The sequence below is a fragment of the Toxorhynchites rutilus genome, chromosome 3 (assembly GCF_029784135.1).
Source record: "Toxorhynchites rutilus septentrionalis strain SRP chromosome 3, ASM2978413v1, whole genome shotgun sequence".
NCBI classification, from domain to species: domain Eukaryota; kingdom Metazoa; phylum Arthropoda; class Insecta; order Diptera; family Culicidae; genus Toxorhynchites; species Toxorhynchites rutilus.
In genome coordinates, this window is record NC_073746.1 from 270,131,562 (window position 1) to 270,144,983 (window position 13,422).

The 13,422-nt window shown below is 39.2% G+C and overlaps 1 protein-coding gene across 6 annotated transcripts in view; it reads right to left on the reverse strand.

The window, feature by feature from the left end:
• Positions 1 to 713: 713 nt before the first annotated feature.
• The window catches only part of LOC129776002 (GTPase-activating protein), a 78,050-nt gene continuing 65,341 nt past the window's right edge, over positions 714 to 13,422 (reverse strand). For all 6 annotated transcript variants that reach the window (XM_055781354.1, XM_055781355.1, XM_055781359.1 and 3 more), the window contains 2 exons: positions 5,841 to 5,992; positions 714 to 2,147 (listed from right to left, as the gene is read on the reverse strand). In XM_055781354.1, coding sequence (XP_055637329.1) covers positions 1,664 to 2,147; positions 5,841 to 5,992 — 636 coding nt within the window. In that variant the 3' untranslated portion in view covers positions 714 to 1,663. The remainder of the gene's footprint in view (positions 2,148 to 5,840; positions 5,993 to 13,422) is intronic.

Consider the following 13,422-nt stretch of genomic DNA (forward strand, 5'->3'; position numbering starts at 1 on the left):
AAAACACTTGAAAATTCAAGATTCGTATATCTTCTTCGGGGAATTCCACTCGCTAAACAAATGGCTCCAATAATTTCACAACTGCTTCGAGGAATATTCGTCAAAACACTGAAATGACCTACAAGAAAAAATCACGAAGAAAATCTGCAATATTCGTTATGATGAAAATTATACCTCACCATTATTCCACGGCTTACTGATGTATGGCAACGATTAATTGTTAAAGCTGAGATTGGGAGTTAATTTTTAAATGTCATAGCTTTGCTGCTTCGTGAATAATTTGCGCCGCTCAGTGCAAGTATTTACTCACATTACAACTGCTCTGAAATATGAATAAATAGCAACATAAGGTATAGTGAACTTTTTTATGCGGTATCACACACACACACATTTCCGTTCAAAGAAGAACGATCACGATGAATACTCAGTGCAGTTGTGACACATAACCCGCTCCTGTATTGTTCTCGCGAGGACAGTATTGAATCATCCTCGAAAAATTTCTACTAACAATTCAATTCTGTAATTTAAATGCATTCTAAAATAATATCCGTAGTGATAAATTAACGAATTGAATAAATTAATATCGTAGTCCTACGTTAACCTGTTTTCTACTCATACAAAAATGTTTGTTGGGAAGTATTTGTTATTTGAGCAGTGATAGTATCACATCCGCATTAAAAATGAGCAACCAAGGGAAAAGGTTTCCTTATGGATTTGTTCGAATTAGTTTTTTGCTTTATTTATAAATCATTTTCTCTGATATTTCGCGGAGAATGTTTGTAAAATATGTCGGGATGGACTCTTTTCTTTTTCATTCTGTCTTCTTCTGTACCTATGTTTATCGCTTTTCGCACATATAAAGTGTGTGTTTGTTTATATGATAGAGAGAGGGGGATAGGTTTGAGGATGCTAGTTGAATTAATGATTTACACACCAGCCATCGTTTTTTCGTGTTCTCCTCATGTGATAATAATAACTTGTTCTAGTTGGATTCGTGTTCCTCGCCTCGTGACTCAAATATTGAGTTCCGATGAGCGAATTTTGCAAGGTGACAACACGCACCTACCGGCCTTATGTCGGAATCGAAGTATAACATATCCCCTTGGTAACCCAACCAGGTCGAGAACAGCACTTCGATTACGATTCATTCAGTACACATCATGACAATTCTTCACTGCTTTGCATTTCAGGTTGATTTTCACGCTAAACCTTACAACTATAACCATTAAGCTGAAGAAGAAGTGAATGAGATTACGAAATTTGTTACCTTCTCTTTAGTCTTATTGAAACGGAATCTTCAAGATCGGTGTGTTTCTGTGGGGATGTGCTTAGGTTTGAACAACAAAAAGTTCGTTACTAAAAGATATACGAATGTTTGGAAAACTAATTCTGTTCAGTTATTCTTTGTTCACAATCAACTGTACAATTGCTTATGCTTGCCTTAACTATAAAAAACGAAAAATATGTGCGTAATGTGTTAAATATTTTGCTTCTCTTTTACAAAAGAACTTGGCGGTGTAAGAGCTTAAAAAAAAGAGTGTGGATGTATCTCTTCCGTGTCCTCTAAAAGGTGGCAAATACATAATAGAACTGGTTTTTAAAAAACAGAAATAAATAAATTAAGCCTACGATACAAATACAGTAGAACATACAGTAGTAAAACTTAACACTGAGAGAATCGCTCATTGTCCGAACTTCGCAGCTGGTGGTTTCGGTGAAACAAATTTGGTGACTTTTCAAAGTGCTGCGGGATGATGGAGGCGACCGCAGCCGCAGCCGTCGCCGCCAGGTTCCCGCCGGCCGCCATAAGCCGTGACGTATGCAGATAGTTGTCATCGCCTATAGGTGCCTGTCGGCTGCCGTAGCGCATCTCTCGCACCAGCATCGTTTTGTACTTCCGATGGATCCGTTCGAGCGAATTGGCAATCTCATTTAGCTTTTTGATCGTCTTCCGGGCGGCGGCCGGATCTTCACAGGCCGCGTTCAGCGCCGGGTCCAGCTCCTCCAGGCTGCTGAAGTTGACCATGATGAGCGAGTGTAGCCTCTGGAGGTCCCGGGCGGGATCGAGCGCTGTCGCCAGCTCCATCTGGAATGGTTTCGGTGACACGGCGGCGCAACCTGCCGCATACTGGTCGGTTTCGCTGCAACTGCAAAGATAAACGAGACATGAATTCTGGTGTTTCGATGTACTTGAGATTATGTGCATTTTTTTTGAGTGGTATTGAATGACCCCCTTTCTCTTCTGGTTAAATTGGGTATTGTCGATTTTATAAAGGGTTCGATAGAGTCGTAACGCAAAGTTTAAAGCCTCTCAAAAACAATGAATAGAATAATCGTAACGCATAAATTTCTTGTTCGAATATAGTCCTGAACTACGAAGGCTTTTCTCGCGACAAAAATATGAGCGTTGTAAATTAATGGTTCGAAATAAATTTTAATATTCAGCAAATTTTCACTGGACTCGAACAAAAAAAATAAGAAAAATTGTACAACTTCAAAAGATCTGTATCCGCGATTATCGGGACATCTAAAATTGTACTAAAACAACCATAGACCTTCAAATTTTCAATGCAACAATTTAATTCATGGGTATGGGATATGGGTTACCCCGCTTTCTTCAAAGCCCAATATTTTTCGATTGGGCGTAGCTCAACAATTGAGAGAATTGTCAACATTGACTTCATTGGCCTCAAACCACTCCCTCATGGTTTTAGCATAGCGACATGCTGCCAGATCTGGCCGAAACAAAGGATTTGCATCGTGGCTATTGATGAATAGCAGCAACCGTTTTTGCAAGAATTCTTCCTGGTAAATTTTCTTGCCAATCTCGCGTGTGGTGATAAACGGTTTACTTTTCCTGCCACAAGTGCAGATTGCTTGCCAAACAAGATATTCTTTGAGGGATTCTGTCAATTTTTCGTTCTAAAGTATTCATGTGTCGCATTTTTGCTCATTGTTGCATAAAAAGTCACTCCTGGAAGTTATTCCAAATCTTCCAAAACGTATATTTCATTCTCCATAACAATACACGAAAACTTCATTAAAATAATTTGTATGTGTCTTTTTTTCTACATTTGGCGTCATTTTTTCCTGAATTCTTAAGAGCATTGTGAGACACAAAAATAATTTTCTTAATTGTCTGCATTATTTTTTTATTTTCTTGAAATCGATTATTGTATTCGTAGTTTTCAATTGTAAGATTATTTTTAAAAAAATAATAATAATTCGGATTTTTTTGGGCGTTCTTCTCATTAATCCGAATGATTTTTCCACAAAGACTTTATTTTTGGTCACAGAGCTCTTAAGCTCTTGGAAAACCATCTAAATCCAATCCAAGATCATCTCAGAAAAAAATCTTTGTACAGCACAATACTCTAAATATACCGACAAAATTTAGGAATATAAAACAAATTTTAAAAAGATAAAAGAGCAGTACTGGGTCTCTAAATTCAAAATAAATAAAAAATGCCCACAGGCCAAAAAACAAAACATGCGAACGCTTTAAATAAAAATTAGAGCAAAAGTGGGTCTCAAAGTAATATTTTTTTTCAAAAATTCGAAATTCCTGAAAATATATATAATTTTTGTTGGCACCGCGAAAAACGCTCTAAAAATTCTGAAAAAAATCACATATACCTAAAATAGACGTAGGAAGAAATTTGAATACAAACTAGAGAATCTCAAAATAAAAAAAAATTAAATTTAGTTTAAAAATTAAAATAAAAAATTATTTAATTTTTTTTAGTATTTTATTTTTAAATGAAAAAATTGTTCCAAATACAACTATTTTTTTATTCATATTTTTGTCTCAAAGCTATTGAGAAAGGCGTGAAAAACACGAAAAGTTGCATTTTCCACCATAGATCCTATGTTGTACCATTTAAGAACTCAAATATAATATATGGTACTACTGTCAAAATGTCATATTTAGTACCCTATACAAAATTTTCCATACAGCTGGTGATTTGGTGTGGGGGCACTTTTTACTCCCTTACCCAGCCAGACCCTTTGGAAATATAAAAAAAAAATTTTTTTGTACCGCACAACACTGAAAAAATTTTGAAAAAAATCACACATATCTAGAAAAGGCATAGAAATAAATTTGAATATGAATTAGAAAAGAACTGAATCTCTAAATCTCAATTTTTTTTCAAAATTTCAATATTTATTTTAATACTTCAGTTTTTGATGTATTTTTTCAAATTTTCATCTCGAAATTTTTCATTTTGAGCATGGCGTCAAGTAAACGAAACAGTACGTTTTTCACTATAGATCCTATATTAAACCACATAGGGGTTTAACAAAACCGCCAAAATTTCTTATTTAATGTCCTATACAATATTTGCCATACTGCTGGTGATTTGGTTTGGGGGCACTTTTTACTCCCTTATCCGGCCAGGCCCTTTCTTCAAAGCAAATGCAACCAAATTTGGCTATGGCGGTTCGATACTTCTCCGCCTCTCAAATGAAACACAAAGTTCTGCATAACTCGAGAACTAATCAAAACATGACAATTGAAAATTTTCGGAAAACTTAATTACTATACGTTCTACAATTATATCGTGACAAGAATTGTTAGGACATTTGAAAGTAGAAATGGAATTTCTGGTGAAAAAACGCGCTATGTAACTTAACACTAGATTGCCCAAGCAAGTCATTTTGACTGCTTTTCAATTTCAATTAGAAAAGTAATTATGACATAATTTCACAACTGTTTAAGTAATTGTGTCATAATGTGTCATTATTATTTTTCTAATTGAAATTGAAAAGCAGTCAAAATGACTTGCTTGAACGATTTGGGGACAACAGATCCCCAAATATGATGGTTATTGCAAAACTCGAGGTGGGAATCGTCCGATTTGATATTTCTTCTTATTATTATATTTTCTGGATAAAACATGTATCCCATGTAACGGAGGAACATGTTATTTGCAAGTGATTGAAAAATGTTGTATTTGAAATTGTATCTGAAAATTATTTGATATTATAATAACGAGCTTTGGTAGAAGTACTCGGAAATTTATATTAAAAGGAAATTGTAAAGGGTCAGTTAGAAGATCAATCAAATCCAAAAATGAAGTCCAAAAATCCATAAGGTCAGCTAGTTATGAATATATACGGAGCTCGAAAAAACGAACTATAAAACCTCATTAACTGTCACTGACTTATATTACATTCAAAGACGTTTGATCGACTGAAATCTAAATGCCAGTGACAAATTGCTCACGTAATCATAAATAGAAAATTTGGAACTGATGGAGAAGGGTAAGCTTCAATAAGTATTATTTTCAACCAACAATCCGAAGGGACTAGGATCCTAACTGTGTTTGCATTCATTATTTTCCATAACGTTCATATAACAATAAAAGCAATTCAATGTATTTCAATTTTTTCGGCTGTCCAAAACGTAGCACTATCAACATTATTAATGATTAATTTTGAATGTTGTGTGCGATGGAGCTTGATCGTCGTTATCTTTTTCAAGTAATCGATAAATTGCTAATGCCCTTTTACTTTTTAATCAATGCCCAAAACACTTGGTTGCGTTCTACTTTTCATAAAGCAAGGTAAAACTTAATTACGCAAATAATTGCGCATGTTATGAAGAAACATCAAAGCAAGAAAAACTACCAGATGCGTTGGGAATGACTACTAAATCTGTTTACTTCACCATATTGAGTTTGCGGGCGGAAATGAAGTTAAGGTCCTGCCACTTCCCCATTAACCTAATATAGTGTTGCCATGGTTTCCCATCCTTCACAAAAGATGTCATTATTTTAGACAGAGAATATTCTTGGTACCTGAACACTATTACAAAAATTACAATAACATTTACTCACCAGGTCCACATGCCGTTGATATAGGCGCAAGGGTGAAAGTATTCAAGTCGCGCCTTGTTGCTCTGGCAAATTTTGCTCAACAGATCGACCCATTCCTTCTCCTCCACGCAGTTGGCCGTTTGCACGTAGAGTGGTCTTTCCTTCCTCACAATCTGAAACGAATTAACGCACTTTAGAACGGATGCAAGGGTACATAACACCATCTGGTGTTGAGTAGCGCGACACAATGGTGCACTGATGACTAGAACAATCTGGCAGATAACGACTATATCTGTTTTTACAGGTAAAATGGCTTTGGCGGAAACGTGGCTTTCACGGATTTCCAGCACAACCGCAGCGGAAACGGTTTGGGTGATAAAGAACGGAACCCGATTCTATTATTATGTATAACACGCAAATGCCCCATTATAGCATATATCAAGAGTAACTGCAGCTGTCATGCACTGGAATCGGAATATAACCCCTCGACATAACAGATGACACAGCTCTGCTATGCAGCAGCAGTGCTATCCACAATGACACAGGTGTTGCCCCTTAATCATTCACCATTCTTTCGTGAGGAAGCTGAATGAAAATACCAATATGGAATGGTGGCTGGCGAAATACCACTGAAAAAGTTGTGCTGCTGTCGTTTTTGAGGCATGAAATTAATAAATTTACATATTTGTCTGCCTTTCTGCTTTTGCGTCGTAACGGAATACAACGGAAAGGCTCCAAGGAGTGCACCATCAATGAAAGAACAGGAACACAATGGAATAATATGAATAAGAGTCCCTTAGAGTGGAATGAATGAACCGAAGCGCCCGATGTGTGAGTGAATCGAACGAATGAATAGCAGCCAACTTCGGACGCCGAATGAATGTGTTGTGGGCAGTAGGCGACTGCGCCGTTGGGTTTTTATGAATGAAAAATGTTAAATCGAAGCAAGCGCTGCTGCACATGTTTCTCCGCAGCTGCCGATGAGATGTGTCTGGAGAAGGGGGAACAAGTTGTTCGCTGTTGTTGGTTGAGGTAGACAAGGGATGATGGGGGTTGTGTGATTACCCTAGGCGCTGCCTCTATTACTCTAAACGGTTCCTATAACGATGCATGTAAGTCTCCTCACTTCACCCTTCACGTATTCCCAGAACTATTAATTTAATGAGGGAGAGAATAAAACCAATCGATACTTCTATAGAAAATTAAATTATAAGGTAAAATAAACTTATTGTTATCGAATAAATTGTGTTAGCAGTCTATATATCGGTTGTATAAGACGATGGAGTAACTATAACGGACAATAATACCATCCTAATGAAACAGATCCAACTGCCTGTTTTGATTACTAATGTTTCAAATTTGGTTATCATGCACAAAAAATATTCAACGTTGTTATAAAATATTCGAACAAAAAACTTCAATCTGTGCTGAGTACAAAAATGAGCGCCAAAAAAATTAAACAATGACTGGTTCATTAAAAAAAATAATTTCAAGAAATTATTCTTTCATTTACCTGGTGGTATAACCACTATTACGAATCACTTCACAAACTCCTTTTGTCATTGATTTACCGAGGTTCCGACAAGCACTGATAGAAATAGCATTTCATGCTTCCTGAATTGTGACACACAGATCAGTTTTACTCCCTAATTTGACAGAATTTACGGACTTTTTAACACATTGCCACAGGTTTTTTATTGGATGTAGAACTGGGACTGGGCTGATCATTGCATAACATTAATTTGATTTCCTCTTGCGGCGTTCCGGTGAAAGTCCTTGCATTTTGAAAATAAGCCGTGAAAATCACTGTTCTTGCACGAATATGATGAAACTGATGTAGTTATTTGACGCACGTTCCAACAGCCTTTCGCAATAATCAAAGCGTGAATTTCAAAAAGATCTGCTACTGTTGCTTCAAGGCCCGCGCGGAGAATTTGAGACTTGAAGACATTTAGAATCCGGAATAACAAAACCAGTTTTATCTTGGGTTTGGTTAAAGGTACAAGAAATGTGTTTATATCAAAATGCAGATCGTTTATTGTTCTTTTCAGAAAACGTAATAAAAAGTCACAGGAGACACTGTTTCCGAGACACTACCGCATAGCTGACGTAGGATTCCGTCAGGCTATCTGTTGATTTTGGATATGTTTGAAGAACTACATAGTTAAACTCTATGATAATGATTTGATGGCCCTGAAAAGGGCCGTTTCGTTTGGTTTTTGGGTATTAATTGTTCACTCCACCAGTGTTTACCAAGTGGTGATGACAGAAGGATGGTAGATAGTCATCATCCAATGACTATCAGATGAAAGATACCGAAATGGAACGAGATATGATGAAAACCACCCTCTGAAAAAAAAAAGAAAGTCACCAATGTAATATAAGATAATTTCCAATACCGAACACAATTATCAATTTTTCTCATCAGCAAAACATGTTACTTTGATACAGAAAAAACACATTTGAAATGGAAAAGGTGATTTTGTTTGATAATTTTTCCTTTCTGAGTGTTTATTCAACCCAATGCGAATTTTAATTGGACTAACAACAACTACATTCGCTATCCAACTCTTGACGAGTAAAGTTCAGTGTCGGTATTGTGCGTTGCCACTTTTGCTATTGTGCTATTGGTACGAGTGTATCGTGTACGAGTGAAGGTCATTGCTGTCCGCGACCTGACCTTTTGTGAAGTGGAACGAAGGAACAAAGGAAGCAGCGCTCTTGCAGCGAGCCGGATTGCGGCTGTTGAACTGATTCGACATAACGGGATCGCCATCGCGTGACTGTCGCAAACGGGATTCATCATCACGTGGCTCCGTAAGCTATTCTTGCGCTATTGTGTTGTCTCCGTAGCGCGTAGCCTCTGTCTCTCCCTGATTAGGGCAGTAGAGTGCATTATTGGAACAACTTTTATATTAAGGTACACATATTTATTATTAATATTACTATTCAATTATTTGTTCATTGTTTAATATTATTATCATAATTTTGTTTTTGCTATTTTTTTTTGAGATTATTGTTAAAATCAATAATAAATTAGAAATAAAACAGAAATTTTTGTAAAATGGAGAATAGTGGAGGATCTCCAGAGATGGAGATCTCCGATAATGAATCTTATACAAGATCTGGGAAAAAAACATAAACGAGTCCCTCATAAGGAAGATAATTCTTCTGGGGACGAATCCGCTCATCCTACCAAGCCCCCCTCTAAGAAAATTGCAAGCCTCCCTTCTCAACCCACTGTTACTTCCACTCCCCATCTCCCATCATCGATTTCGCTTCCCCCTTCTGATGCTTCCGATCCAACCCAATCCTCAACCTCGTCCTCGTCCTCGTCTTCCCCCTCTGTTGTCTCCGCTCCACGTGTCAGAGTTTATCCAGAAGATGCATCTGGAACTGGCCCGTGGGTTGTTTTCCTCCGGCCAAAACCGAAAGGAAAAAACCTTAACGTGATTCAGATCATGAAAGATCTGGCCAGATACACTTCTGTATCTGAAATTCGCAGGGTTAGACCGAACAAATTGCGAGTTGTCGTGAATGACCGGAAACACGCAAACGAGATTGTTGCTGATCAACATTTCACTCTCGAATATCGAACATTTATACCCTCCCATAACGTAGAAATTGAGGGGCTGATAACTGAAACGGGTCTGATGAGCGAACAAATAAAAGCAGAAGGAAAAGGCAAGTTCAAGAAGCTCCCCTCAATGGAAGTGAAAATCTTGGACTGTCGTCAGCTCGGGAAACTTTCCTATGATGGGAACAAAATAAATTTACGCCGTCCGACGCGTTTCGAGTCACCTTTGCTGGTGCCGCCCTCCCTGACTACGTTATGGTGGACAAATTGAGACTACCTGTGCGACTATTCGTGCCAAAGCCCATGACTTGCAACAAATGCAAGTCAGTTGGTCACACTTCGGATTATTGTGCCAACAAGGAGCGCTGTGCCACTTGCGGAGAGCAACATGAGGGGAAATCCTGCAGTGCGACTGAGCATAAATGCCCGTATTGCGGGGGATCCCCACACGAGCTCTCAGTTTGTGAAACTTACAAGAGTCGCTGGGAGAAACAGAAGCGCTCTTTAAAGGAACGCTCGAAGCGCACATTTGCGGAAATTTTAAAGGGCGCTTCGCCACTGACCCAACAACAACAACCAATCTCAACACACAATACCTTTTCCGCGTTGCCAGTTGATGAAATGGAAGCGGACATAGCTAGCGGGGGCACACCGTTTATTTTCAAAGGGAATCCCCGGCGCAAAAATGTGACCACTCCCAAAGTTCAAGAACAAGTCCCCACGGTTATATCCTCTGTTAGCTTGCCTAAAAAATCGAGTGCAGCGGACAAGCAAAATCAGGTTCCTCCTGGCTTCCGTGGGAATATTTCATCTTCGAACGACCCAGCACTCGAGGGGACATCAAAAACCCCAACTGTCCCTATTTTTCCGTCCAGTTCAACTTCCCAATCGGGATTTATGGAATCGGGTGGAATTGTCGTAGTCTTATCCCTAAATTGGATACATTCAAATTTTTAATTCATAACTTCAATTGTGATGTTTTTGCTCTGTCCGAAGCTTGACTTTCTTCGCGAGATGATATCTCTTTCCACGATTTTAATATTATACGCTTGGACCGTGATGATAGATACGGAGGGGTGCTTTTGGGGATCAATAAGTGCCACTCATTTTTTCGAATTGACTTTCCACCTATTGGAGGGATCGAAGCTGTTGCTTGTCATGCAAACATCAGAGGCAAAGACCTCTGTATTGTCAGCTTGTATTGGCCTCCGAGAGCTGCGGTTAGCCGCAAGCAACTTGTTGACATGTGCTCACTCCTTCCTGAGCCACGATTGATCTTGGGAGATTTCAACTCTCACGGAACTGCCTGGGGGGAACAGTACGACGACAATCGTTCATTGTTGATATATGACCTTTGTAACAGCTTCAATATGACCGTTTTGAACACTGGGGAAACAACACGTGTACCTAAACCTCCTGCTAACCCAAGTGCTCTTGACCTCTCGCTTTGCTCGAATTCACTATCGTTAGATTGCAAGTGGAATGTAATCCAGGACCCCAACGGTAGTGATCACTTGCCAATCAAAATTTCCATCACCATTGGGTCGAATTCTTCTGAATCTATAAACATGGCATATGACCTCACAAGACACATTGACTGGAAAAAATATGCGGACGCGATTGCTCTAGCCATCAATTCCAGAGATGGTTTACCTCCATTGGAGGAGTATAACTTCCTTTCTCGTTTGATCTATGACAGCGCGGTTCGCGCTCAAACGAAACCCATCCCAGGTTCCACTATTCGTCGAAGGCCTCCCAATCTATGGTGGGATAGCCAGTGTTCCAAGCTTTATGTAGAAAAATCGAATGCATTTAAAGCTTTTCGGAAACGTGGAACCCCTGAAAATTTTCAAACGTATTTAGCCCTTGAAGATCAATTTAAAAACTTAATCAAAGGGAAAATCGCTCTTCAACGAATGAAAGCGAAGAATATTCACATCGATGAATTTTTAATTTTGCACGGAAGGTTTGTCCTGATTCCGCTCCTGTGCAAAAAATTGTTCGAGCCACAATTGTAGGTGCCACAAGGTAGGTGCGATCTTGATTCCGAGTTTTCGATGGTAGAATTCTCTCTTGCTCTGCTTTCATGTAACAATTCTGCTCCGGGATCGGATAGAATTAAGTTCAACTTGCTGAAAAACCTCCCTGATGTGGCGAAACATCGCTTGTTGAATTTATTCAATCGGTTTCTGGAGAATAATATTGTTCCAGATGATTGGAGACAAGTACGAGTTATAGCTATTCAAAAACCCGGAAAACCCGCGTCCGACTTCAATTCGTACCGCCCAATAGCAATGCTGTCTTGTATACGGAAATTGTTGGAGAAAATGATCTTGTTTCGCCTTGATCGATGGGTTGAAACGAATGGCCTACTCTCAGATACACAATATGTGTTCCGCAGGGGCAAGGGGACGAATGATTGTCTTGCGTTGCTTTCTTCAGAAATTCAAATGGCTTACGCCGAAAATAAACAAATGGCTTCAGTATTCTTGGACATAAAGGGGGCCTTCGATTCTGTTTCAATAGAGGTTTTGTCGGACAAATTACACTTTCGGGGTCTGCCGCCTCTATTGAATAATATGTTATATAACTTGCTTTGTGAGAAACATTTGAACTTTTCTCACGGAGATTCGGCAGTAAGTCGGGTCTCTTACATGGGCCTCCCCCAGGGCTCATGTTTAAGCCCCCTTTTGTACAACTTCTATGTAAGCGACATCGACAATTGCCTTACACAAAATTGCAGCCTAAGACAACTAGCAGATGATGGAGTGGTGTCTGTCGTAGGATCAAACGAATCCGACCTGCAAGGACCCTTACAAGATACTTTGAACAATTTTTCAACCTGGGCCATTGGGCTAGGGATCGAATTCTCCACGGAGAAAACAGAGATGGTGGTTTTTTCTAGGAAGCATAGACCAGCAAAACCAAAGCTTCAACTTTTGGGTAAACCGATCACTCATGCTATGTCATTCAAGTATCTTGGTGTCTGGTTCGACTCCAAATGTACTTGGGGGGCCCATATTAGGTATCTGAGTAAAAAATGCCAACAAAGAATAAACTTTCTCCGTACAATTACCGGCACCTGGTGAGGAGCCCATCCAGAAGATCTTATAATGTTGTATCGAACAACTATTCTCTCAGTGATAGAGTATGGCAGTTTCTGTTTTCAATCAGCTGCCAAAACACACCTCATTAAACTCGAGCGAATTCAGTATCTTTGTCTCCGTATCGCGTTGGGATGTATGCCCTCAACGCATACCATGAGTCTCGAGGTTTTGGCAGGCCTACTCCCACTAATAGATCGCTTCAATTTATTATCTCTTCGGTTCCTCATCCGGTGTAAGGTTATGAACCCATTGGTGATCGGAAATTTTGAGCAGCTGATCGAGCTAAATTTTCACTCCGGATTCATGAGTTCATATCATGAATTCATCTCCATGCAGGTTGATCCTTCTTCGTATATTCCCAACCGTGTTTGTTTCCCTGACTACATCAATTCCTCTGTGCATTTTGATCTGTCCATGAAGCAAGATATGCATGGATATTCAGATTACCAACGATCGAGGATCGCTCCAACGATCTTCGATGAAAAGTATGGGGGTATCAATTGTGATAATATGTACTTTACTGATGAGTCCACTATAAACGAGTCCACAGGATTTGGAGTGTTCAACGAATTTTTTAGCACCTCACACAGTCTTCAGAATCCTTGCTCAGTGTATATTGCTGAATTGGCAGCAATTCATTGGGCGCTGGACAGCGTCGCCTCACGACCTGTTAAACACTATTACATTGTAACGGATAGTCTTAGCTCTGTCGAAGCTATCCGTTCAGTGAGGCCGGAAAAGCACTCGCCGTACTTCCTTGAGAGAATACGAGAAATTTTGAGTGCTTTATCCAGACGCTGTTATGTCATTACCTTTGTCTGGGTCCCTTCACATTGCTCAATTCCGGGTAATGAGAGGGCTGACTCATTAGCAAAGGTAGGTGCAATTGAAGGCGATATTTATCAGCGTCAAATCGCCT